General features: G+C 47.6%; 9 protein-coding genes across 9 annotated transcripts; 5 read left to right on the forward strand and 4 right to left on the reverse strand.

Moving 5' to 3' along the window:
• Positions 1-1,714: 1,714 nt before the first annotated feature.
• On the reverse strand, positions 1,715-3,308 carry SPPG_03339 (uncharacterized protein). The gene is made up of 5 exons (XM_016751611.1): positions 3,079-3,308; positions 2,832-2,999; positions 2,617-2,762; positions 2,416-2,559; positions 1,715-2,352 (listed from the first exon to the last, which is right to left on the reverse strand). Exons 1-5 carry the CDS (start codon positions 3,290-3,292, stop codon positions 1,864-1,866), a joined length of 1,161 nt encoding a protein of 386 aa, XP_016609577.1. The 5' UTR covers positions 3,293-3,308; the 3' UTR covers positions 1,715-1,863.
• A 155-nt stretch (positions 3,309-3,463) lies between these two features.
• Positions 3,464-4,917, forward strand: SPPG_03340 (uncharacterized protein). The gene has a single exon (XM_016751612.1). It carries the CDS (start codon positions 3,788-3,790, stop codon positions 4,766-4,768), a length of 981 nt encoding a protein of 326 aa, XP_016609578.1. The 5' UTR covers positions 3,464-3,787; the 3' UTR covers positions 4,769-4,917.
• A 13-nt stretch (positions 4,918-4,930) lies between these two features.
• On the reverse strand, positions 4,931-7,959 carry SPPG_03341 (uncharacterized protein). The gene is made up of 8 exons (XM_016751613.1): positions 7,398-7,959; positions 7,168-7,330; positions 6,838-7,104; positions 6,440-6,757; positions 6,268-6,357; positions 5,948-6,209; positions 5,741-5,886; positions 4,931-5,682 (listed from the first exon to the last, which is right to left on the reverse strand). The coding sequence occupies exons 1-8, from the start codon at positions 7,790-7,792 to the stop codon at positions 5,320-5,322; spliced, it is 2,004 nt and encodes a 667-aa protein (XP_016609579.1). The 5' UTR covers positions 7,793-7,959; the 3' UTR covers positions 4,931-5,319.
• On the forward strand, positions 7,938-11,630 carry SPPG_03342 (pentatricopeptide repeat domain-containing protein; the record flags this gene model as incomplete). The annotated part of the gene is made up of 1 exon (XM_016751614.1): positions 7,938-11,630. The coding sequence occupies one exon, from the start codon at positions 7,938-7,940 to the stop codon at positions 11,466-11,468; it is 3,531 nt and encodes a 1,176-aa protein (XP_016609580.1). The 3' UTR covers positions 11,469-11,630.
• On the reverse strand, positions 11,612-12,992 carry SPPG_03343 (ERMES complex subunit MMM1; the record flags this gene model as incomplete). Its single annotated transcript, XM_016751615.1, has 5 exons — positions 11,612-11,939; positions 11,996-12,226; positions 12,309-12,521; positions 12,613-12,734; positions 12,815-12,992. The coding sequence occupies 5 exons, from the start codon at positions 12,990-12,992 to the stop codon at positions 11,643-11,645; spliced, it is 1,041 nt and encodes a 346-aa protein (XP_016609581.1). The 3' UTR covers positions 11,612-11,642.
• A 79-nt stretch (positions 12,993-13,071) lies between these two features.
• Positions 13,072-15,117, forward strand: SPPG_03344 (uncharacterized protein). Its single transcript, XM_016751616.1, has 12 exons — positions 13,072-13,310; positions 13,377-13,428; positions 13,506-13,535; positions 13,593-13,641; positions 13,718-13,745; positions 13,809-13,839; positions 13,913-13,958; positions 14,017-14,101; positions 14,159-14,179; positions 14,237-14,328; positions 14,389-14,523; positions 14,585-15,117. Exons 1-12 carry the CDS (start codon positions 13,226-13,228, stop codon positions 14,954-14,956), a joined length of 1,026 nt encoding a protein of 341 aa, XP_016609582.1. The 5' UTR covers positions 13,072-13,225; the 3' UTR covers positions 14,957-15,117.
• A 144-nt stretch (positions 15,118-15,261) lies between these two features.
• On the forward strand, positions 15,262-16,060 carry SPPG_03345 (uncharacterized protein). The gene is made up of 2 exons (XM_016751617.1): positions 15,262-15,476; positions 15,556-16,060. Exons 1-2 carry the CDS (start codon positions 15,288-15,290, stop codon positions 15,964-15,966), a joined length of 600 nt encoding a protein of 199 aa, XP_016609583.1. The 5' UTR covers positions 15,262-15,287; the 3' UTR covers positions 15,967-16,060.
• A 141-nt stretch (positions 16,061-16,201) lies between these two features.
• On the forward strand, positions 16,202-17,494 carry SPPG_03346 (uncharacterized protein). The gene is made up of 5 exons (XM_016751618.1): positions 16,202-16,431; positions 16,531-16,623; positions 16,685-16,796; positions 16,856-16,977; positions 17,035-17,494. Exons 1-5 carry the CDS (start codon positions 16,275-16,277, stop codon positions 17,172-17,174), a joined length of 624 nt encoding a protein of 207 aa, XP_016609584.1. The 5' UTR covers positions 16,202-16,274; the 3' UTR covers positions 17,175-17,494.
• SPPG_03347 (uncharacterized protein) lies at positions 17,333-20,563 on the reverse strand. Its single transcript, XM_016751619.1, has 2 exons — positions 20,458-20,563; positions 17,333-20,348 (listed from the first exon to the last, which is right to left on the reverse strand). Exons 1-2 carry the CDS (start codon positions 20,506-20,508, stop codon positions 17,424-17,426), a joined length of 2,976 nt encoding a protein of 991 aa, XP_016609585.1. The 5' UTR covers positions 20,509-20,563; the 3' UTR covers positions 17,333-17,423.
• Positions 20,564-20,590: the final 27 nt, after the last annotated feature.

The following is a 20,590-nucleotide window of genomic DNA, read 5'->3' on the forward strand; positions in this document are numbered from 1 at the left end:
GATATCGGAGTCGTTTATTGAAACAAGAGCAACCGGCATAAAGCGAAATATAGTGCTATGAGTTCATGGGCAGCCATAACTACTGTGTTACTAAGTCAGTACTGTGTAGATGAAAACGGGCAAATCAGAGCACCATCTGGGGTTATTCAACAAAGGAGTATAATCAGGCAGAGCACGAGCTAGAACAGGTCTGAATTGTTACTAGGTGGAATTCTAATGTCCTTAACATTAATGAAATGGTTCACAGTTAGCTCCATATTGTTCGTAGAGAGACAGTTCTTGGCCTCGACTGATGAGGAAGATGTTTCCCGAAGAAGTGATATCAGCCGTCAGACAAGTGCTTCCTCCATCATATTAGACAGGATTATCCAACTGCACTGGAGGAGCGTCAGCTCGGAAAGCATGTATATAAGTCGTCCCAAAGGGCTTCCTTTTACATCAAAATACTTTGTCACTGACTTTACGCCGAAACACTTAAGTCTCATTTGAAATAGACCGTCTCCCGCAAAATGGACGGTGTATTTGTTCCATAAGCCTGCCCAATATTTCAATGAATTGTCATATGCGGTATCCAAGCTTTATCTGCCTGCGGTAAAAATCTTAAAAGCCATCCTGTTTTTCATATCGTCATCTGCAGGATCATGGTAACCAATTACTGGTACCTTTGACACCCTTCAGTAGATGCGTTCGAGTTTAGCTAGATATGCTTCAAGGCTGACACCAAGGAACAAAACTTGGTACTATGTACCTTGGCAGGTTGGCAATCCGTATTATGCAAAAGCCTTGCCGGCCCAAGTGGCGCAGGTAAACTCTGTACGCCACGATCAGTCCTACGTAAGCGGCGTGGTCGGTGGGAAAATCCCAAAAGCGTTCGCTTTCATCCCTTTACATCCCTCGTATCGTTGTCAACATCTTGAAATCTGTTTCGCTTGAAAGCAATGGGTGACGTTTCAGGAACGATGCAAATGGCTCCCATCTTCACTGAGGAAGAAGACCTTGAGCTCCGCGATGTGGGGTTACCCTGGTCGATGACCCCGTCCTGCAGTATTGCTTATCCTTATTACTTCATAGATCTTGGGAAACATCAATCAGGTCTGTGCCAAAGAGTGTTTGGCTCCATGTAGACCAGGCACATTGCCCTCGTCATTGGCCCATATCTTGGCAAAGCGATTTATTGTGGTACATCTGGGAATTATCAAACTTTCCCATTTGATCTTGCTCTAATCCAGCATCGCCTATGCTGACATAGGAGCGTGGACAGTCGTGGTTTCACAGTGTCAAAGATACGAGAAGGTGAAACAAAACACCTCATACACCTTACTCAGTCGCCTTACCTGCTTTGACTGCTCAGACGGTTAATCTATCTTAAGAGCAAAGAGGACACACCGGCGATTGACTTGGAGACCTTAAACTCCCTCCGCAAGTCAGCCAAAAGGTGCGTCGCATCTCCCCATCGGAAAAGTGCTACTGATAACCTCACATACCGAATCAGATGTACACGTAGACTATTCCAAAAACAAAGTGAGGAATTTTCCCATGGACATGAGAGCGAAACCAATAGTGGAACGCCGGTCCTCAGAAAACGAGCTCGACTCACCAGCATCAAATCACCAGGAGACAGCCTTTTGACGGGGCGAAAAACTGAGGCTGGGGCTATGCGACGCGCACTGTCGCTGACGATGGTGGAGGAAGATCTTACTGAAGACGAGCTAGATTGTGACCAAGCATTGCCGCAGATTCTCTATTAGGCGTGTTGATAAACCTTTATGCTACCTATGGTCCGCATCTAGTAGTATGCTGAGCAAAGTAAATACATGTCAAATGCTAGCTATTTACAAAGAAATGATAATCCTCGATCCTGGTCTAGGGTTTTCTTTTCTTGTACTTTCTTCGAAACGCTTTCGAGTAGTCAGTTCCTCCAGGTATAACAAAGAAAGTACAGACACCGTCAATGATCTGGTAATCCGGATGCTTCAAAATGTCCAGGAGTCTCAATTTGTTCCCTACACGCAGCAGCTTTGGGGGGTTCCCTTCCACCTGCGCCTCAAAATACACCTCCAACCGATCCGGTGTATAGGTTTGTTCAACGTCCCAGCCCGGCCGCTCCTCGCCAAACATGAGTTGAAGATGGTCCGCAAAAGTGTCCTCTTCGTGGAAGGCAGCAATCAAATCCGATTCGTTGTACTGGGGATAGAGCAGGACTACCGGCCAAGTCAGCGCTCCAGTAACTGGATCTAATTTCACACGGTGATCCCCTTGTAAAGGGTGAGCTATTATAGGTTGGTGTTCCGCGTCGGAATCTTCGTCATCCCGTTCCACTTGCTCGCGGCTCACCATTTTGATTCCACGCAACTGTCATTGTCACGCGTCCCAATCAGGCTTTGTCTTATTGTATCAGAATGAACATCGACAAACCTTGATGGCTTCCTGTAATCTCGAATCATCCTCTTTTCTTTTCGCTTCCTGTTCCTGCCGCTTTTTTTCCGTTTCATCCAAAACTTGCTTTCGCTTCAGGACCTTTTCCTTTTCCTTTTTCAGCGCAGCATTATCGGCGTCTACCTAAATATCATCTATTAATAAGAACTCCCAAACTCTGGTGCGCATTCAAGACCACACCTTCAAGCCTCGCTCGCAGCAGTCCAGCGCTTCCGGGATTTTGTCCAACGCCAAAAGCGCCTTTGCTGACCGGTAATAAGCTTTGACGTTCTCGGGCTGCAATGTTATCGCGGCTGCACAGTCATTCAAGACTTTGCGATAGTTACCTGTCCAGCGAATATTGTTAATATCCGACGTAAAAGACTGCCAACTGCCGGTGTATCCAGGATGCATACCAAGCTCTAGGTTTACGGCAGCGCGGTTGGCATAAATCGTAGCATTCAGCTTTGCATCGTCCGCTTTCTGGTCTAATGCTTTTGTGTAATAGTTTATGACATGCTTGTATTGAGAGCGGCCTCCTTGAAAGCACTCGTTGCCTTGATTTTTGAAGTTGGTTGCAATCTCTATCTCATACACAGGTTTCAGCCAACATTTCAAGGATCCAGAAGATGTGCTTTTTCAATCCTTTCACATTGCCCGCACCTTCTGGGGTACCATCATAGATCAGAGAGTGGAGTGCAGCCAAGGTTTCATTCTCTTCCATATCCTGCTCCGTTGGCATAGTTTTCATGAACAGAGGAGTCTTCATGAGATCTTCCATAAATTTATCATGATTGTCATGATGCTTCATTTGTGGGCCGGCAGGCAATGAAGCCGGCGGCGATTCCTCGTCTAGGATCTCCTTGATAGTCGGCATTTTCGTGAGGCTAACGTTCAAGGCCAAGCGGAAGCCACAGTTCGCCTAAAGAGCAGTGATTTGCTAATCCGCCTAGTTACCATGACAATACAAGAACATGTGACTGAATAGTTCGAACCCGGAAGACGTCAAAATACGACTGTGCATTCACCATTTGTGTTCCTGCAGTTAGATCTGTGCGTTCGTTTGCCCGTGCACGACGTGGTCCCATGGGTCCATGACAGCAGGCTTTGATGAATCGACACCTTTGATCCGTCAACCTTTTTGTCGGCCATCATACATTTGGGTTACAAAAGTGGGAGTCCTTGGCCCATTATCGTCCTCTCCTTCCACCGTCTCGATTTGACGCGTCGATCATGTTTCGGGACGCAGCAGGGCTTCACACTCGACAGATTAAGGATGAAACTGCTCTAAACCAATATGATGTAGCCAGTGTATTCTGATAGAAAAAGGACAGTCTCAACGCCAAGCAGGCTTTTGTCATCTACATAAAAAATGCTCTCAACGATTTACTATCTTTTGGCTCTTTTGCTGATCAAAAGCAGCACAAATGCCCAATTGAACACTCTACCAAAACCTGTTGTGAAAGCCGATCAAAAGTTGTTCGGGCCTTTTATTGAAGGTGCTACCTTTTTCAATGGCTCCATCCTCGCAGTGGACCCCTTTGATCCAACTTCAAAGACCGAGCTCAAGAACGGTATTGGAGCAGTTGATGTTAAAGACGGTATCACTCGGTTGTTTTTAAGGGGCGCCCCACAAGCCCAATTAAACGGCCTCCGTATTGTTGATGGCGGGACAAAGTTGTTAGCAGCTGACCCTGCAAAGCACGTCTTGTTCGTGCATCCGATTACGAACGATGGTGTTGCTACCCAGCCAAGTTCTGTCATCTCTATTCCCTCGTCGGTTGGGGTCCCCAACGACGTTACAGATACAGTTGGAGGTGGGGTGTACGTTAGCGGAGGTAAATTTCAACCAGTAGGTGCTGCCAAAGACGGAGAAGTATGGTTTGTTCCTCTTGCGGAGAGGGCACAGCCTGTGAAACTTTTGACGCTGGGACGTACCAACGGTATTGCGCTGTCAAAGGACAAAAAAACGCTTTTCGTCACCGAAAATGTGGCTCAACGCAACAAGATACAGTCTTTTCAAGTTCAGACAGATGGGTCTCTGAAAGATCAGAAGCTGGTTGTGGATTTCGATCCTGCAACAAACAAGGGCTTCACGGCAGACAGTGACTTGGATGGACTGCGTGTTCATCCTGTTAGTGGTAACTTGTTCGTAGCGCACACTGGAAACGGGAAATCTGTGGTAGAAGTGAATCCTGCCGATGGTAACATCGTGCGAACAATCGGTGTATCGATGAACAATCCGACAAACCTTGATTTCTCTCCTGCCGGTGACAAGTTGTTCGTCGTTGGACGGTGTGGAAATGCACCGTTTGGTCAAGGCAATGGGTGTCTTGATGTCGCCTCTTTATAAGGGTAGAAACGATGCCTTGCTTCGTTCAGTATTATGTAAAAAATGAATGTACACCCCGCTGCTGTTAAATCGAAATAATGGGACATTGTAGAGGTTGCTTTCGGTAGAGATGTACATATCGAACCAACACCTATTTGTAGAGAATGAAGTATGCAGAATAATGTATTGTTAAGGTGTGCATGGTGCACTTTGCACTATATGTCTTCTACGTCATCCACAAGCCCGTGTGATGGAGAACCCATCCAGCATAAATTATAGGTAGGATGATTAGCAGCGATGCTATCAAATCGGCTGGCATGTACACATCTTTTTCAACCACATTGGTTGCACATCTCGCAGTGGAATGTATGCTTCCAAGGACATGTACATTGAACATGCCTACAAGATGTATCGTGTCTAATTCAAAAGGTTGACACGTTTGAGTTCACATATCCTTCCCCTACAAGCCGCATCATGTCTCCGAGCTGCAAATGTGGAGTATGGTCACTCAAAGTTCTAAGAGCATAGACTAGCAAGAGTTTCTGCGCTTATATAGCTCATCCCATTCCGCTTTAATTTCCAAAATAATTCGATTTAGGCCCAGTTGCTAGACCTGCGCCAGCACCTTTGCTTACATATCTTTCTGCTCCCCCTACTCCACTCACAAGACCACCCATGGAACTGCCAAGGCCGCCCCCGCCGAACCGTGGCATTGAACTGACTGCCGTTTTGGGAGGTGATGGTACGCGCGATGATAACGCGGTCGATTTGCCAGGTCCAACTCCATCCGTTCCTTCAGTAGCTGCACCGTGTGGAAATATTGGACGTGGTATGCTTCGATTCGTCGATGCAAGACCACCTGCGGGACCACCAGTAGAACTTTGTCCGTCTACTCCAGAGACATACCGACTTCGGTAGCCCGTTGGTGAATGCGACTAAATAGAAGATGAGCAACATTTCCATCATATACCATTTCGCAATGAGTTAACTAACCTTATAAGTAGCATTCTGGGCAGCGCCAGTTCCTGCTGCATGTCTGTCCAACCCGTAACCTCCCAAAGTAGGGGCAGACCCTGTGTACGTTGGCAAGGGTCGAGTCAGAGCATCCTCGTTCATTTGCTTGTGAAGCCATTCGATGACTGCAATTACTATTAGCATCACCGACCCTACAGCAAAGGTCAAGTTGCAAGAGCTCCCTACCATGGTTATTATCTTCGATAATCGCTTTGCCCTCCTGGACTTGCTTCGTCAACTCTTCTATACGACCTTGTGCTGCATGGAGCTCCTCCCGTACTTTTGACAGGGTATCCTTGGCATCTGTCAACTCTTTTTGCTGCCCTTGAACCGTCGCCGCTCGTTCATCCAGTAGCTTCTCTTGCTGCATTGTCACCACGTTCTTCAACTTCAGTTTCGCTTTTGATGACTTTAGGTCCGTCTGGAGACGTCGGATTATTTCATTGCCCTGTTCACGCGCCAGATTAAGGTTTTGCAACTTAGAAAGGAATGACGATGAAATATACTTTATTTATTTCTTCCGTGGCTTGTTTCAGTGCTTCTTCCAGACGTGCATTTTGCCCTTTGTACATCTCCAACGTATCATCGGCCTTTGCCTAACGGAAACAGCGTTAAGTCCATTCGAACAGGATGTAAATCTGAAGTAGTTCGTCTCCATTGAGCAGCATCAAGCATTACCTTCTGTTCATTGGCCATATGAAGCAACTCCTCAAGTCTTTTTTCCTCTGCAAGCTTGTCTCTCCCATCACGCTCAATGTCCCGAAGTTTATTTCTTAAAGATGAACATTCGGCTTCCAAGTCTCTTTTTGAATGTGCGAGTTGCTCGTTTAATTTGATCTCTTTGTCTAGATCTTGTTTCGTTATGGTCAAGTCTTGCCGCAGATTTTCAATCAGCTTATTAGCATTGGACGTCGAGGTTTCCATGCTCTGGGCGTGGGAAAGCATGTGGGAATGAGCGGCTTTTAAAGAAGCTAATTCTTGGGATAGCTTCTTCAGCTGTGAAAATTGGAGCGCCCAGCGCAGGCCACTGTTATTTCAATTTCACTAACTTTGAAGCACCACGGTGGACAAAATACCTGCTCTTCGTACTGAATTTCGATATTTCGCTTGTCCTTTTCTGCAGCAATACGCTCCTCTTCACGCTGTCGACTAGAGGTCTCCTTTTCTCGCGCTAATGTTTCTGCATGTTGGAGTTGCAGACGGTTCATTTGCTCCGCATTGGACAATTTGATATTCTCTAGCTCGCATGTGAGCTTCGCATTTAAGCCTTCACACTCTTTTAAACGAATTGTAAGGCTAGACCCCGTCGAATCCAGCTGGTTCTTCAGTGAAGCATTTTCCGACTGAAATAACGGGCAATTAAGAAATATTGCGGCGGACACAAAAGTAGCATCAGTAGATTGTACCTTGTACTCTTTCACTAGTTGGGCTAAGTACTGCTTCACCGAAGCATCGTTTCCCGGAATGAAATGTAATGATATATGGGTGATATTTCGGAAGGTGTTGGTTTCAACCACGTTGAAAACAGCGTATTTGGCAGAGCCATCAGACGTAAGCTGCGCGATGAATCTATATGATGTTGGTTTTCTAACTTCAACCCCTCAAATTCTGCATTTAGGACGGAAAGCGCACCTACTTTGGCTGTTCTTCTCGTCTTGCGCCGTCCACGGCTTCCAGAAGCTCTATAAATTTGACAGGAAACTGTTGGAAGTCGACCAACAGATTTTGCTCTTCTTTAAGGGCATGGAAGTCGTCTTCGCCGACATCCAGGTGATAGAGAAAAAACGGGTCATTTTCGTCCGTTAGCTGTATCTCTAGCACTTTGAGGCGTCCAGAGTTTTTGGAGGTAAGAGCGACTTGGACAGTTATGCTCGGGTGCCTTTTCTCCTGATATTGTTCTGTTGCATAGGTTGACTTGAGGCCACTTTGGCCACCCAAGGTTGTGCTGGGAGTTTGAAGGGCCTTTCCTGTCGCTAATTTCAACCTGACAGGAATTCCTTTACTAAAGAGCAGTTCTGTGGCAGACTCCATGTCTACGCGCTTGGTGGCCGAAACGCGTGAACTTCTCTCACCCGTCCGAGGTTCACTACCCTTGCGACGAGTATAGCTATCTTATGTCGCTACCTTCGGGCCAGCCCTGGAGAAGACAAAGTGAGAAACAATTTCCGACCGTACTATGTGGTCGCCTATTCCCCGAGCTGATCTGCCTACAAGAACGAGTTCGCAAGGAATTCGGACACTTCGGACGGCCTGTGCCACTGGTCGCCTGGTAACAGCCTACATCACCCAACAGTTGTTCCCGCACTATCGGATAGTCCTCACAGGGCGTATCTCCATGAGGTGTTCACCAGGCATCTCTGTACAGGCTGTCTGCTACTTGAGATGTCTTGTAGCAGACTATTTGGGAGGAGTGAGTCGTCGGACACCTGGACTCTGCGGCGGCCTTCAAGTTCATCGGCACCATGGTGGCCCCAGTGGTAGACAACTAGTATCTACTATCCAGGCCGACGAAAGCGCTTCTCCTACTCTTCCGAAACGAACCGACATCTATGATAGCGCTTGGGACTTGCTATCTCAATCTTCCGTAAGAAAGGGAAAACGATGGCGAGACTTGGCTGAAAAGCGCCGTGTAACCCTGCAGACGGAGGGAGATAGACGCACTTCTCTAGTGCACGCCATTATACCTCGCTCGTTGACCCGCTCTAGAGAATATCTCAGTAAGAAGCAAGCAACGTCAGCCGAGAATGGAGCACAGATTTTTGAGAAAGTAGTGGATAGACTTTCCCAGGCTGACCTGGGTCAACTACCAGCGGAAGAGGCCGATCGCATCGTTCTCGCATATACCTTATCCATGGAGGGGAACATGGAAGATGCCGTTCTGGAATTGACAGGCATACATTCTAGTTCATGGACTCACGAACTTGCGATTGATACATGTCGTTTGATTTTCGACAGTTGCGCTAAGAACGGGAGATCCAGGTTTGGGGAGTCTTTGTTGGATCATTTAATAACAGTAAGCAAGTCCCTTCATCCGAAATACGCAGTCGGCGGCTGGCGCCTCGTAGAGGGTTATGCAAGTGAAGGAGACTTAGAAGCTGCGGACCGGTTACTGGTCAGGCTGTGTGGAATGGGATATATACCATCGAAACAAGCTTTGAAGCTGCTGTTGTCTCAACATCAAATTGCACGACGCCAGAGAGGGAGAGACATGAAAACCGCGATGCTGTCAATAGTGTGGGGTTACTTCACTACTGTTCGCAAGGCGGCTCAAGATGATCAAGTAACTAGGAAATCTGATTCTCTCTTGAAGGCACGAGATCGATTATACTTGGAGCTGGTTAAACAATGCGTCACGTACGGCGGTCTGACTCAAGCAGGGCAGATCCTTGCGTGTGTACATACGAGACACGCGGATTTGGTTGTTTACGGTTATAATCTCCTCTTAACAGGACATGTGTCCGCGGGCAGCATTGAAAATGCGTCAAAAGTGTACCGGTTGATGCTCTCGGAGGAGGTGAAGCCCAATATATCCACGTTCAACATCTTGTTGCAAGCGTATATTCAGGCGGGATCGTACGATGGTGCAGAGACCCTCATACAAGAGATCACGCGTCGGGGAATCGCATGGACCGCGACTTCTTACCGACATGCAATCCAGTTACGCGTCCACCAAAATAATCTACTTGGCGCAAAGCAGCTCGTACAACAGCTCGTTAAAGAAGGATTGAAGGTGGACGAAAAGATCATCACTCACTTAATGACCGGATACGCGCGGTCGAGAGATATGGGCGGTGCCATTGATCTTTTAAATTTCTTTGAGGAGCAAGGCATCCAAGTCCCTCTGAACGTAGCGATCTTCAATAAGCTCTTGTATGCCTGCGTTAGAGGATCAACCGGTGAAGTTGAGCGCCTCCGTGCGATTATGATGGAACAAAATATAAATCCAAACTCGGAAACGTATGTAAATCTGGCCTCGCACTACGCCGCTGTGGGAGACGCGGAACGCTGTATGACGTGGCTGGAGAAGAGCGAAATCAGTGCTGCAGACACCAAGGTGATAAATCGCGTTTTGTCGCAATTTGCCCAGACTGGTGAGACAGACAAGATTCACGATGTGATGCAAAAGCTCGAGCGAAGAGGCGTGAAGTTTAAGATTGATACTTATAATATCCTGATAAAGAGCGTAAGCAAAACTGGGCAGCCGAAAGACGCGGAAAAAATTTTGGACGACTTGAAAGGGAAGGGCGTGCACCCGGACACGATCACTTATAACACCATGATAGCGATTTACGTTCGGCATGATGATTTAAAAAGTGCGAACCGAATGTTTCGTACAATGGCAAGCCTAGATAAACCAGTCAAACCGGACCGGTTTACGTACGCTACGCTGATGGATGCTCACGCAAAGTTGGGGATGATGGAAGTCGCTTCCCGTCTGTATTCCACCATGCGGATGCGGGGTATCAAAGCAGATCACGCCGTTTATCACACCTTACTCAAAGGCTTCTGTCAAATCGGAGATGCGACGCGCGTAAAGGAAATAATTGATGAGATGCACGCAGATGGCTTATCTCCAACTACGTTAACTTACAACGTCATAAGCGCTGGTCTAATTCAACGTGGTGCTCTTGATGAAGCGGAATGGTGGATCAATCACATGAGACAAGCTGGCGCTCGCGGCGATCTATACTCTTACAATCAACGCATTCAGCTTTTTGTTGCAAAACGGGACATGATGGCAGCGGAAAAAGTCTTCGATGAAATGTCAAACGACGTGATACGTCCGGACGCAACGACTTTCAACACTTTGCTAACAGGTTGGTATGCTGTCGACAAACCCGATGAAGCGCGCCGCCTTCTCCGAAAGATGGGGAGTTATGGCATCGTGCCAAATTCTACCACGTGCACCATCATGATCAGCTTTTATGTGAAAATAGGAGATATGGAGCGGGCCGAGCTTGCATTTCATGAATGGTTCTCGAAAGCGAAAAAGAAACATCCTATTGCGTCAGAACCGTTCGCTGCCATGATTTACGGATGGGGTACCATCAAGAGGGATCTTCCAGCTGCTTTGTCGTGGTGGACCAAAATGAAAAACGCGGGAGCCATGCCCAACTCTTCGGCGTATACTTGTCTCATTCAAGCACACTCTCACGCGCACGGTTCCCTAGAATCGATCCTACACATCTTCGATCGATTGATTGAAAGGCGTGACGGACCTAGTGTAGGTGTGGAGGCTCCCACAGCATGTGTTGCCCTAGACGCCTGCGGACGATTCAATTCTATCAATGCTGTCCGTGAGGTGTGGAACCGGTTGAAGCATCACCAGACAGACGTAAAGATTGCAAGGTGGGAGTGGGAAAATGTTTATACCTCGTACTTGGAGGCATTGATACGGTGTGGCGAGTTCGAACATGCTGTTAAAGTCCTTACGGAGGAAATGGTGGCAAGCAAGGTGATGCCTTCTGTCAAGACCTTCGAAACTTGCTTGACTTTGCTTGCAACTCGCGATGCAGATCCTAAATATGTGGCATCAGTGGAGACGTTTATGAAGAGGTGGCCAGACATTGCGGCGCAGGTTCACGTCCGGGTGGCGGCCTTCAAACAGCAATATGAAGAGCGTAGGAGAGAGAACATGGCCGCTGTCAGAAGAGTTCGGACGGGAGGCCGAAAGAAAGGCTCAGATGTTCTCAAAGTGCCGCAATAGATTCCGACGGCATAAATTGAATTGTACAATATGTAGAGAGGATAGCGAAATTGGAGCCATGTAGAAACAAGCAAAGATGTTGAATGCACCACTTAATTCCACCTATTGATCCTCGTAAAATGCAGTCATGAACTATACGTCGATCGGTGATAAAGTAACGAGTTTATATTAGTGTTATGCATGCTTGATTTCCTCTACCAAGTCCTCCAATTCTTCCCGCACCGCTTCTTCCCGTGCATCACCCCATAGCATTGGCACATTGCAACGCTTGAAACTGGGCCATACTATCTCTTCTATGAATACGGACCGTAGTTTGGAAGTAATCAGGGATGCTAACTTGGGTAGATCCTTGACTTTCGTACGATGCCCCAGAAGTGATCGCACTTCAAACTCCAATGAAAAGTCGTCCAATATAGATATTGAGATGTAAGTTTCTGGTGTATCAGGATGGGTAACAAACTCCACCGCGACCTTAACAAGTCGATTAGAGGCACCACTGGAAAGGAAAGAAAATGAGGATTACTTACTGTCCCCGAAAATTTTACTACTGATAGTGTCAGTGCGACTGGTAAGGCTGCAATGCAAGGCTTTGGCCAGTTTACCAACACTTGGGTTTCGACTCCCAACGTTATCTGGTCATCAAACTCGAACTGAATTTCTGTTCGTAGGTTGGCAGTCTGTTCGCTGAAGCATGTACGGACTTTTTGAATGATGGGGAACTCTTCGCCGAGAGAAAAATCTGTGATATGGATAGGTCCCTATAATTGATGCATGGAACCAAAAAAACTATGGTTGAGACCTCACCCCAATGCATTTGGGTGGTGGCGGCGATGTACATACCAGGAAGCCAGGTTTCGTATGTCCGTTCAAGACCTCATCAAGAAGATGAATGATTCGGTTGTTGAACCCACTGTCGTTTCGATATTTTGTTATCGCTTGAGCGAGGAGAACATTGAGCCAATCGCACGTTTCAACTGGATGGGTATGTATGTCATATTGTGTTTTGGTCAGTATCTGCGATTCGGTTGCATGCGGGGATAGGGGGTTTCGCAGCTATATATACGTATAGGTGCATTAGAAGCGTCGCAATTTGTACTTAGCTACAATTGATTGTTCACGTCCCAGGAGCCCACCAGCAACTAACCTTTGGCTCAAATAGTTTCCGGCTGTTCCTCTTTTTGGCCAGATCTATTCGTGTCTCCTCACCGCTTCTGAAGAAGAATACTTTCACAAGAAAGAATATCAACACCCCAAGTGTTATTTGTCCTAAATACGTTTCGCTTTAGCTCCGTTGCCAACCTTGTTCGCCCGAGTGAGCGCACGAAAATGCATAGCTAACCGCAAACCTGCAACGAATCCCTTGATGAACTCTTTGGTTCCTATATGTACAGCTGCCTCAATCGAGGCGACGGGCACTGGAACGGGCTCAATGGTCGCAGAAGACATGAGCGCCGGTCCTGCTCCGTTCAAGAAATCTGTCGTCGCGTTTCCACCAAAGTTTTCAGCACAAGGACGTTCTGTCATCAGTCATCGAGCCTCAGTCACATGATTATCTACAAATTACCTTCACAGCCACTCCGCCTCTAATCTGTGCATCTAGCCCCCTTTTCACACCTTCCCACGTACTTTTTTCATCATTCGGTCTCTTGAATACCTCCCTGCGCTCACCTACCAGTATTGCCCTGTTTGGGCCAAGCTGCTGACACTGTTTAGCTACTGCTGCCGGCGGAGTATTGCTCGGTTATCTGGCTGTTATCATGGAAGTGGAGTTGCGGTGTAATAACCTTCAGTGTCGTAAAGGCCTGAATAGCAGTTCCAGAGCATGTGTTACAACTTGCAGTCGTCAGTATTGTTCGCCATAGCAGTAAGCATCTGAAACAGTCTAACATGATTATTCTCTATTCCCAGATATCTTTTGTGTGGAGTGCGCCCAAAAGGCGTTTAACGCTGCTTTGGCCTGGTAGGTCAACGTGGATTGGAACAGTATCGACTTTGTTACTTCAATATCAGAGCGAAGTGTAAAACGTGCTTCTTTAGCCCAGCCTGTGAAACGCCCCTGACAGAAGGGTAAGTAAATGTCGTATGTTGCGATATTCTGCAGTTCATCAATAATACTATGCTCAGAGAGGACATTGTTTTCACCGAGCTAAATCCAAGTGAGGACTACAAGTCGGTGAGTGATTAGGAAACTTGCTCAAGGTCTAACGTTGTGAAAACTCTTCACTCAAACCCTGGAGGCATGAGGTCAGAGCGTACTTTCTGGTCTCCGTCCTGAAGGTGCGGATAACACTGAATTAATATATTTACGACATTGCTCCTCATTTTAAACTGTCTTGAAAGTTATTATTGAGATTGCTGGTCGGGGTCTCAGGTTAGTGAGATTTGGTGTGGTTCTGCTTCATCGCATTCAAGTTGATTGGTGGCCGCGATCGGCGTCTGTAAAGTTTCTGGGTCTATCAGATGACCCAAGAATCCTGCTTCCAGGAAATGGTCTGTTTTGTCGTTCCCTTGTTCCTGTCGTGTTATTGACAGTTTCTTTGGCGTTCAGATATATAAAAATCTGGGTGATAAGTACTCACAATTGGAGAGACAAGTACAAAGCATTGTCCGCGAAGCAAATCAGGAAATTCAAGGTATCAATGAATGACCAGTTCTGTTGTCTGGTAGTATCTCAATATTCCCCACGTAAGGACTGCGTGAGAAGTTGATCGGTAACGTCCCGCCGGGTTGATTGAGTGACATGTCCTTTACTTAACCCTTGAAACAAGTGTTGCAAAAGGAACAAGAGGTTGAGAAACTGCGCAATCACGAGCTAGCAGAGCAATTCGCTGAAAAGGGCCGGCAGTTCCAGAAACTCCAGGTGCTTTCTGACTGACATTTGGCTGTTGTGCACTCTTCAGATGATTGACAGTACCGACAGTTGATGTATGACAAACTTAAGCGTAAGAGTCTTATGCCTCCACAGCAGCAACCGCTGGTAATTGGAAACGGGCCAGGGCAACAAAATAAGCTCGGTCAGGGATTTGGTTTGCCGCTACACAATCAGGCTTTTCAGGTGAGGCCCTGAGTAACCGCATTGAAACAGCTACTGTTAAGTATAATGTCATTCACTATAGACGGGACAGCCAATCACACCTATAACTGTACAAAATGGACCTCAACATCAGCGCATACCGTTGCAGCAGCTTCACCAACGCAGGGCCTTCAACCCAGGACCAATCGCAAACATGTCGGCCCTTCAGGGTAGCCAACATGTACAGCATAGAATGCCTTTGAGCTACAACAACACCATGCAACATGGGCCTGGTAATGGAGCAGGAGTCGGAGGTCGAATGCATCACAGCATGCCACATCCCCAAGGTCGACCTCGTACCCCTGTGATGCCAATGACCCCATCCAGCGACCATATGGTTATTGGACCTGGATCGGCTACACGGGACACAGGTCGCCATGGATCTCTGCCTGGTAGAATATCCCCTCTGTATTAGACACATTGATGGGGGTCGAAGAAAATAGGGTCCATCATAGACTTCGATACATGTAAATATTTCGTCGCCTCGTGCTCCTGAAGGAAGCTAACATCAACCCTGCAATGTTTGGCATCCTTGCCTGCGATTTTGTTCTAATGCTTACTTCAGTTGGAGCAAGGCCGCTCGTCACAGTGCATTGAAAGTATTAGGAAACGTAAGCAGATTTGTTGACCGCATGGCTGTGCCACCCATGATTAGCCGAGGTCGATCGTTTTGCTGCGCTTGGCAGCCCAACTTTTTACTTTTGAAAATGTTGGTGTGAGTTGCTCGCAGCGCATAATACGTTTCTATGGACCAAAGAGCTGCATTCTATTTGGCGGGTCTATCTTCAGCGCTAGCTGTTGTGCTGGTTGTCTTTGCAGCTGTATTCTTGTGGAAGCGGAGAAAAGGTTCTATCTTGGTGTCAAGGACGGCACAAGACAAGGACAAGGCGCCTCATAGGAGAAGCGTACCTTGCGAATCCACAATTCCCCTTGCAGTATGCATCGTACTTTTACGTTCAGTTCGTGCATGTGTGGGTAGTGACCTCTCTTTTTTCATTCCCTTTTTGGTTCTAGTCGCGTACAGGCGACAAACCTGCGCATAGATCTGCATCCCTTTCCCGTCCTCAACCGGAGCAGACTGGGCTCCGCTCAGGCAAATCGGACCCTTCCACCCCAAAATCCTTTCCTGCAAGTCCCTCTTTCCGGACGATTCTCGCGACGAGATCGTGCGAATCTCTCCTTCAACTTCCAAGTCCCGCAGTGGAGACTTGGACGTTGGACATTTTAGACGCACAGCCATCCCGATCAGACTCAACTATAAACGTCACGACAACACCGAGCCTTCCACGACGCGTGCGCCAGCAACCTACGCAAGAAAATTTAAATGATTCGGGGGTCCCACTAGAGTCGGAATCCTTGAGGGATAGTTTAGGGCAGCAGTTTGGAACGATGATAACGGCACCAACTTCCAATGGATCGAAATGAGATATTCACGGCTGTTGACAATTTTAGATATTTAGAGAGTTGATACAAGTTTAGAGATTGTTTTATACGTAATATTTTGGAGTTTACCCCCCAGCATCCAGGCATTCAGATGACTAGTCGTTCTCCTTTTACCGACATCGTTCATGGACTGACAACGGATGTAACGGATGTGGTAGTGGTTCTACTACTGTAATTCATTCTGGATCTGGTATTCATGGCAACAGGACACGTCATGGCCCTTCACGTCATCACAATTGACCATCTTGTTCTGCGGATCTTCCGAATTCCCACTGGTGCATATACGCAGAATGTCGTCGGCTAATGGTCCCTTTTCCTCCATCCCCGTTGATGAGCGAACAATGAATCACCCATTGGGTCGCGCCTTGATAAGGCTCAAGACATACCAACCAACATTGGAAGAGCAAGAGGCCCTAAAGACAGCAAGTAGACGGGTGACTGTATATAGTACGCATGGCTAGGGCATTTTTGGCCTGTGTATTGTATTTTGAATGTTCCCGCACCTATGTTCACTCGAATTGGTTTGTTTATATTCGTGTTCTCTAGGCCTGGTAGGAGCTGGTGCAGGTGGCTTCCTCGGAAATTATCTTGGACGTAGAAGGAATTGGAACTTTCGACCTCGTATTGCTTGCGCAGCAGGTATGTGGATATCATAATCCCTTACTTAAGAGTACTAGAACGATGTGTATGTTTCTCCTAGCTGTGGCGATCGTTGGGTTTTATACCGGCGGCTTTCTCGGGCTACGTTCGGCAGCAAAGTATCTTTACACCCTACCAAACTCACCAATGATGGATATAGTACGCCATGAAATGTAAGCTGTCCAATTTGTCAAGAAAATTGTTGTAAGACTGACGGGTGAGCCATTCAAAGCAAAAAGGAAGAATTCCGCCGAATGGGGGCGACCCTACCTGAAGAGATACCCGATTCCGCGCAGGAACGATCAACGTACAGCGTCAACGTCTCCGGGGACTCTTCATGGGGACAAGAAGCACGTGCGTCTTGTCAGTTCTCTCATTACCAGTGTTTGCAGGTTCTAACTAGCTATGCAGCGTCGTCGCCATTTTCTGCACAACCGCAACCGGACTTTCAAACTTCAAATCCCGTTGATGCGTCGTTTCCGCGATCAAGGGAGGATTGGGAAGACGTGGGGAAGCGGCGGACCAACCAATATGGCGATGTCATTGAATAATGTCTTGAGTATACATGTCGACGGCGGAGTGTCGTCGATTTTATTGAATGTAGACGTTTGTGCTTGTAGCGGGACTTATCTTCCGCTTAAAAACATCTGCTGAGGTTGGGATGCTTGTGCTGGTGGCGTAAAACTTGCAAGTGCATAGTCTTATGTGTTGGCATGGCAGAGTCAGTTCATTTGCAGATACCATTCAAGTGAGAGAAATAAAATAAATGTACAGGTATTGATGTCTACAGCTCTACAGGATCATGAGGTTTCTTCTTTCAGTACAGTGCCACCTCCCAGCCCCCATTCCTCCACAACCTCCTCAATCTCTTCGCATCGTGCTCTCCACTTTTGCAAGTCCTTTCTCAATTGACTCGCTTCAGCTTCCTTCTCCATAAATCGCTTGGCCCAAACGGTCTCATCTTCATCTTCATTCCCATCGTCTTCGGCTCCACTTCCTGCGGAAAGAGAGACAACGAGTCTTTTCACATGACCGAGACTCTGTTCAACTGCTGCGATGTGTGCTTGGGCGTTAGCATAGGCACTCTGCAGCTGACTGTGCTGAAGTGCCAGTGTATGTATGCGATGTTGCAAACTCTCGGTATGGAGGTCGTCGCCCGATTGCCGTGATGAATGGTCATTAGGAGGTCGATCAAATTTCCATATCACTCCCGCCTTTGCCAATCGTGCTTTTATAGTTTCGATTCTAGAAAACGAGAGCATGGCTTCGGTTTGTGTTTCTGCTGTGGCTGTGTGAATGGGCTGCAGGAGCGGTCCCGGTTCATGTGGTCGGTTGTGGTTTGGTGATGGTGGAATTGATGTGCGCTCGCCAACACCTGAGCCGCCGTGTTGTTGCAATAGTATTTCAATCTTCTCATGCTGCAAATCAATTACCATATGTGCCTCCTCAAGTGCATCTCGGAGTTTGGTGGCCTCCGAAACCAATCCTGCGACGGCCCTCTCCAGATTCCCGTTTTCCCATTCTCGCGCCAAGACAGGGGTGCTGGCCGACGCCATGTTTCCGTTCTCAAGCGCATCAACCGGCCTAGCAATCCTCCAGAGCCGTTCTAATATGTCCACCACTGCATCAAGGTCAGTCCGTGCTCTTGAGGCTTCCCCTTTCAAAACCTCTTCCCTTGCCTTCCATAGTTCCCGTTCCCTTTCCATACTCTCTCGGACGCTTTTCATTTCTGCTTCCATTTCCACGTACTTGGTCTCGGCCCTCTCCGCTTCCCATGTAGCCAATTTATTCTTCTCCACTTCAGCCTTCCGTCTTTCACAATCTGCCTGCAGATCTTGCACTTCCGCGGCCAGTTCGTCACAACGACGCTGTAATGTTTCGATGGCCTCTCGTGCTGAGGGAGTAGACGCGGTTCGAAGCAGCAATGTTCCGATATCGGCTTGAGAAAGCCGGAGACGATCCAGTTCGCTGCGAAGTATCGCGTGTTCCTCTTGAAGAGTACCGAGTTGCCGCAAGGTGTCAGTATGTGTTTCAAATAGTGCTGCGTAGTCGCTTCGAACGTCGGTGCTCGAGGCCAGGCTAGCAGCTGATGTTGGCACCGTGCTCAACAGAGGAGTTCCAGAATGTACCGTACCGGGAGCTAAATTTGTGTCGACTCGTAGATTACCCCAACCAACCGCAATTGAGGATGATGAGGAATGCTCCTTTTCGGTAGAGCATGCTTTATCGGCTGCAGTTATTAATGCGTCTTCATGGGTAGTCTCCCATCTTCTTCGCTCGTCCATCACTGCCTTTCTGACGCGAGCATCCATTTCAGCTTCCATCGCTGCCATCCGGGATTCAATATCACTTCTCATGCGTTCACGATATTTTTCAACGGCCACTTTCACATGCTCCTCCATTGTTGAACGCATCTCATGCGCTTGCTTTGCGCTGTTTTCTTCAGCCACCTTCACTTGTATGCGGGCAACCTGTAATTCGCTGCGAATTCGTTCGTATTCCGTCTCCATATCAGCCACTCGAGTCTCAGCTTCAGCTCGAATGGCCTCTTCCGCCCGCGCATGCTCTTCGGCGATGCTCCGCAACTTTTCCTCAAATTCACTACGAAGTGCCTCTTTAGTTTGGTCCCGAAGGCGTTGAAGAGCCTCCTGGACCCTTTGCTCAACTTGACGGTTTGCCTCGTCTTCCAACCGCTGCCGCTCTTCCTTTACTGCAATACGTACATGCTCCTCCACTTGTCGCTGTCGGTTCTCAGCATCTGTATCTTCTTGCATATCGTCGATTGGCTTATTGACCTCCAATTCAAGCCGGTTGCTCTCTAATTCGTTCATCAGCTGATGCTTGTCATTCTCCAGAACACGGATCCTCACTTCCATTTCTTTTGCCTGCTCTATGGCGCGTGCCCGCCGTGCATTGGCAACTTTGACGTCTTCCTGAACGGTTTGAAGCGTAGCAGCAGTATTCGCCTGTTCTTGCCGCGCAATTTGAAGACGAGCGGTGAGATCCTCGGCCTCTTTCTTGAGCGCTTCAATGCATTCATCACGTTGTATCGCTTCCTGCAAGTCTAATTTCGTGGCAGGCCTAGGTGCTGCAAAGCCACCTTCATTTGAAAGTGATGAGTGAGTTTGCTGGTGGGATACCAATTGTTGACTCAAACGTCTCTTTTCCTGATCTGATGCGACCAGCCGGACCTGCTCCTCAACTAGCGCGGCTTGAACGTCAGTGACCACTCTCACAAGCCGATCGTTCTCAATATTGGCTTTCCGAAGATCTGAGCGTGTTTTTTCTAATTCTATCTGCAACGACGCAGGTTGCATTTCCAAACCGTCACTTTTCACTTCTTCGTGATGGCCTGAAGATCCAAGATCCGACGACAAAGGAGTCAAGGATTCGTTCGGAACAGTGGTGGAAATCTTTTGTTCTACACTTGACACATTGGGAAAACCTCCTGGTAAGGCATGTTCACTCTCTACTTTTTGCATCTGTGCAAACCCATCCTCACTCTCGGAACAGACTTCATCCCCTCTCACGGTTAAATTGCCAGAAGATGTCGTGCTGGAAGGCAAAGCCAAGAGATGGGGCTGTGTTGTGTAAGTTGTACGAGAGGCGGTTTCCGAGGATGGCCGTCCTTCAGCCGGCACTGCTGTTTGTTCATCGTTGGTGGACGACCGGGGAGACGAAGCATCGCCGCGCTTTGCAAGCTTGGTAGCTTGGAATCGTCTGAGCTACACGGTACATATTAGAACAGGCATTAGATTATACCTACTGGAACTGCAACTGCTAACTGGCTTCCTTGCATGGATTTAGCTGGCCATGTCCAAGTTCGTTTCTTACCTTCTTTCTAGCAGCTTCAACCTTTTTTGCTCGCTCAGTATCGTCTGTCATTTGAATTGGGGAATCTTCGCTACCTGTGATACTCTGCCATCAGCTAGGTGCATTTAAGGAAAACGGCGTTCATCTCAGCGTA

The sequence above is a fragment of the Spizellomyces punctatus genome (assembly GCF_000182565.1).
Source record: "Spizellomyces punctatus DAOM BR117 chromosome Unknown supercont1.5, whole genome shotgun sequence".
Lineage (NCBI taxonomy): Eukaryota > Fungi > Chytridiomycota > Chytridiomycetes > Spizellomycetales > Spizellomycetaceae > Spizellomyces > Spizellomyces punctatus.

Coding starts and splice junctions, on each gene's coding strand:
- SPPG_03339 (XM_016751611.1), bottom strand. CDS start 3,292: ATGCCGACTATCAAGGAGATCCTAGACGAGGAATCGCCGCCGGCTTCA. Junction 2,560..2,616: donor GCTGCGAGCGAGGCTTGAAG/GTGTGGTCTTGA, acceptor GATGATATTTAG/GTAGACGCCGATAATGCTGC. Junction 2,353..2,415: donor GATTACAGGAAGCCATCAAG/GTTTGTCGATGT, acceptor TGACAATGACAG/TTGCGTGGAATCAAAATGGT.
- SPPG_03340 (XM_016751612.1), top strand. CDS start 3,788: ATGCTCTCAACGATTTACTATCTTTTGGCTCTTTTGCTGATCAAAAGC.
- SPPG_03341 (XM_016751613.1), bottom strand. CDS start 7,792: ATGGAGTCTGCCACAGAACTGCTCTTTAGTAAAGGAATTCCTGTCAGG. Junction 6,210..6,267: donor CCACGGAAGAAATAAATAAA/GTATATTTCATC, acceptor GCGCGTGAACAG/GGCAATGAAATAATCCGACG. Junction 5,887..5,947: donor TATCGAAGATAATAACCATG/GTAGGGAGCTCT, acceptor TAGTAATTGCAG/TCATCGAATGGCTTCACAAG.
- SPPG_03344 (XM_016751616.1), top strand. CDS start 13,226: ATGGAAGTGGAGTTGCGGTGTAATAACCTTCAGTGTCGTAAAGGCCTG. Junction 13,959..14,016: donor AATCCTGCTTCCAGGAAATG/GTCTGTTTTGTC, acceptor TTTGGCGTTCAG/ATATATAAAAATCTGGGTGA. Junction 14,524..14,584: donor TACACAATCAGGCTTTTCAG/GTGAGGCCCTGA, acceptor CATTCACTATAG/ACGGGACAGCCAATCACACC.
- SPPG_03345 (XM_016751617.1), top strand. CDS start 15,288: ATGGACCAAAGAGCTGCATTCTATTTGGCGGGTCTATCTTCAGCGCTA. Junction 15,477..15,555: donor AATCCACAATTCCCCTTGCA/GTATGCATCGTA, acceptor TTTTGGTTCTAG/TCGCGTACAGGCGACAAACC.
- SPPG_03346 (XM_016751618.1), top strand. CDS start 16,275: ATGTCGTCGGCTAATGGTCCCTTTTCCTCCATCCCCGTTGATGAGCGA. Junction 16,797..16,855: donor GATATAGTACGCCATGAAAT/GTAAGCTGTCCA, acceptor AGCCATTCAAAG/CAAAAAGGAAGAATTCCGCC. Junction 16,978..17,034: donor TTCATGGGGACAAGAAGCAC/GTGCGTCTTGTC, acceptor CTAGCTATGCAG/CGTCGTCGCCATTTTCTGCA.
- SPPG_03347 (XM_016751619.1), bottom strand. CDS start 20,508: ATGACAGACGATACTGAGCGAGCAAAAAAGGTTGAAGCTGCTAGAAAG. Junction 20,349..20,457: donor TTGAAGCTGCTAGAAAGAAG/GTAAGAAACGAA, acceptor TGTACCGTGTAG/CTCAGACGATTCCAAGCTAC.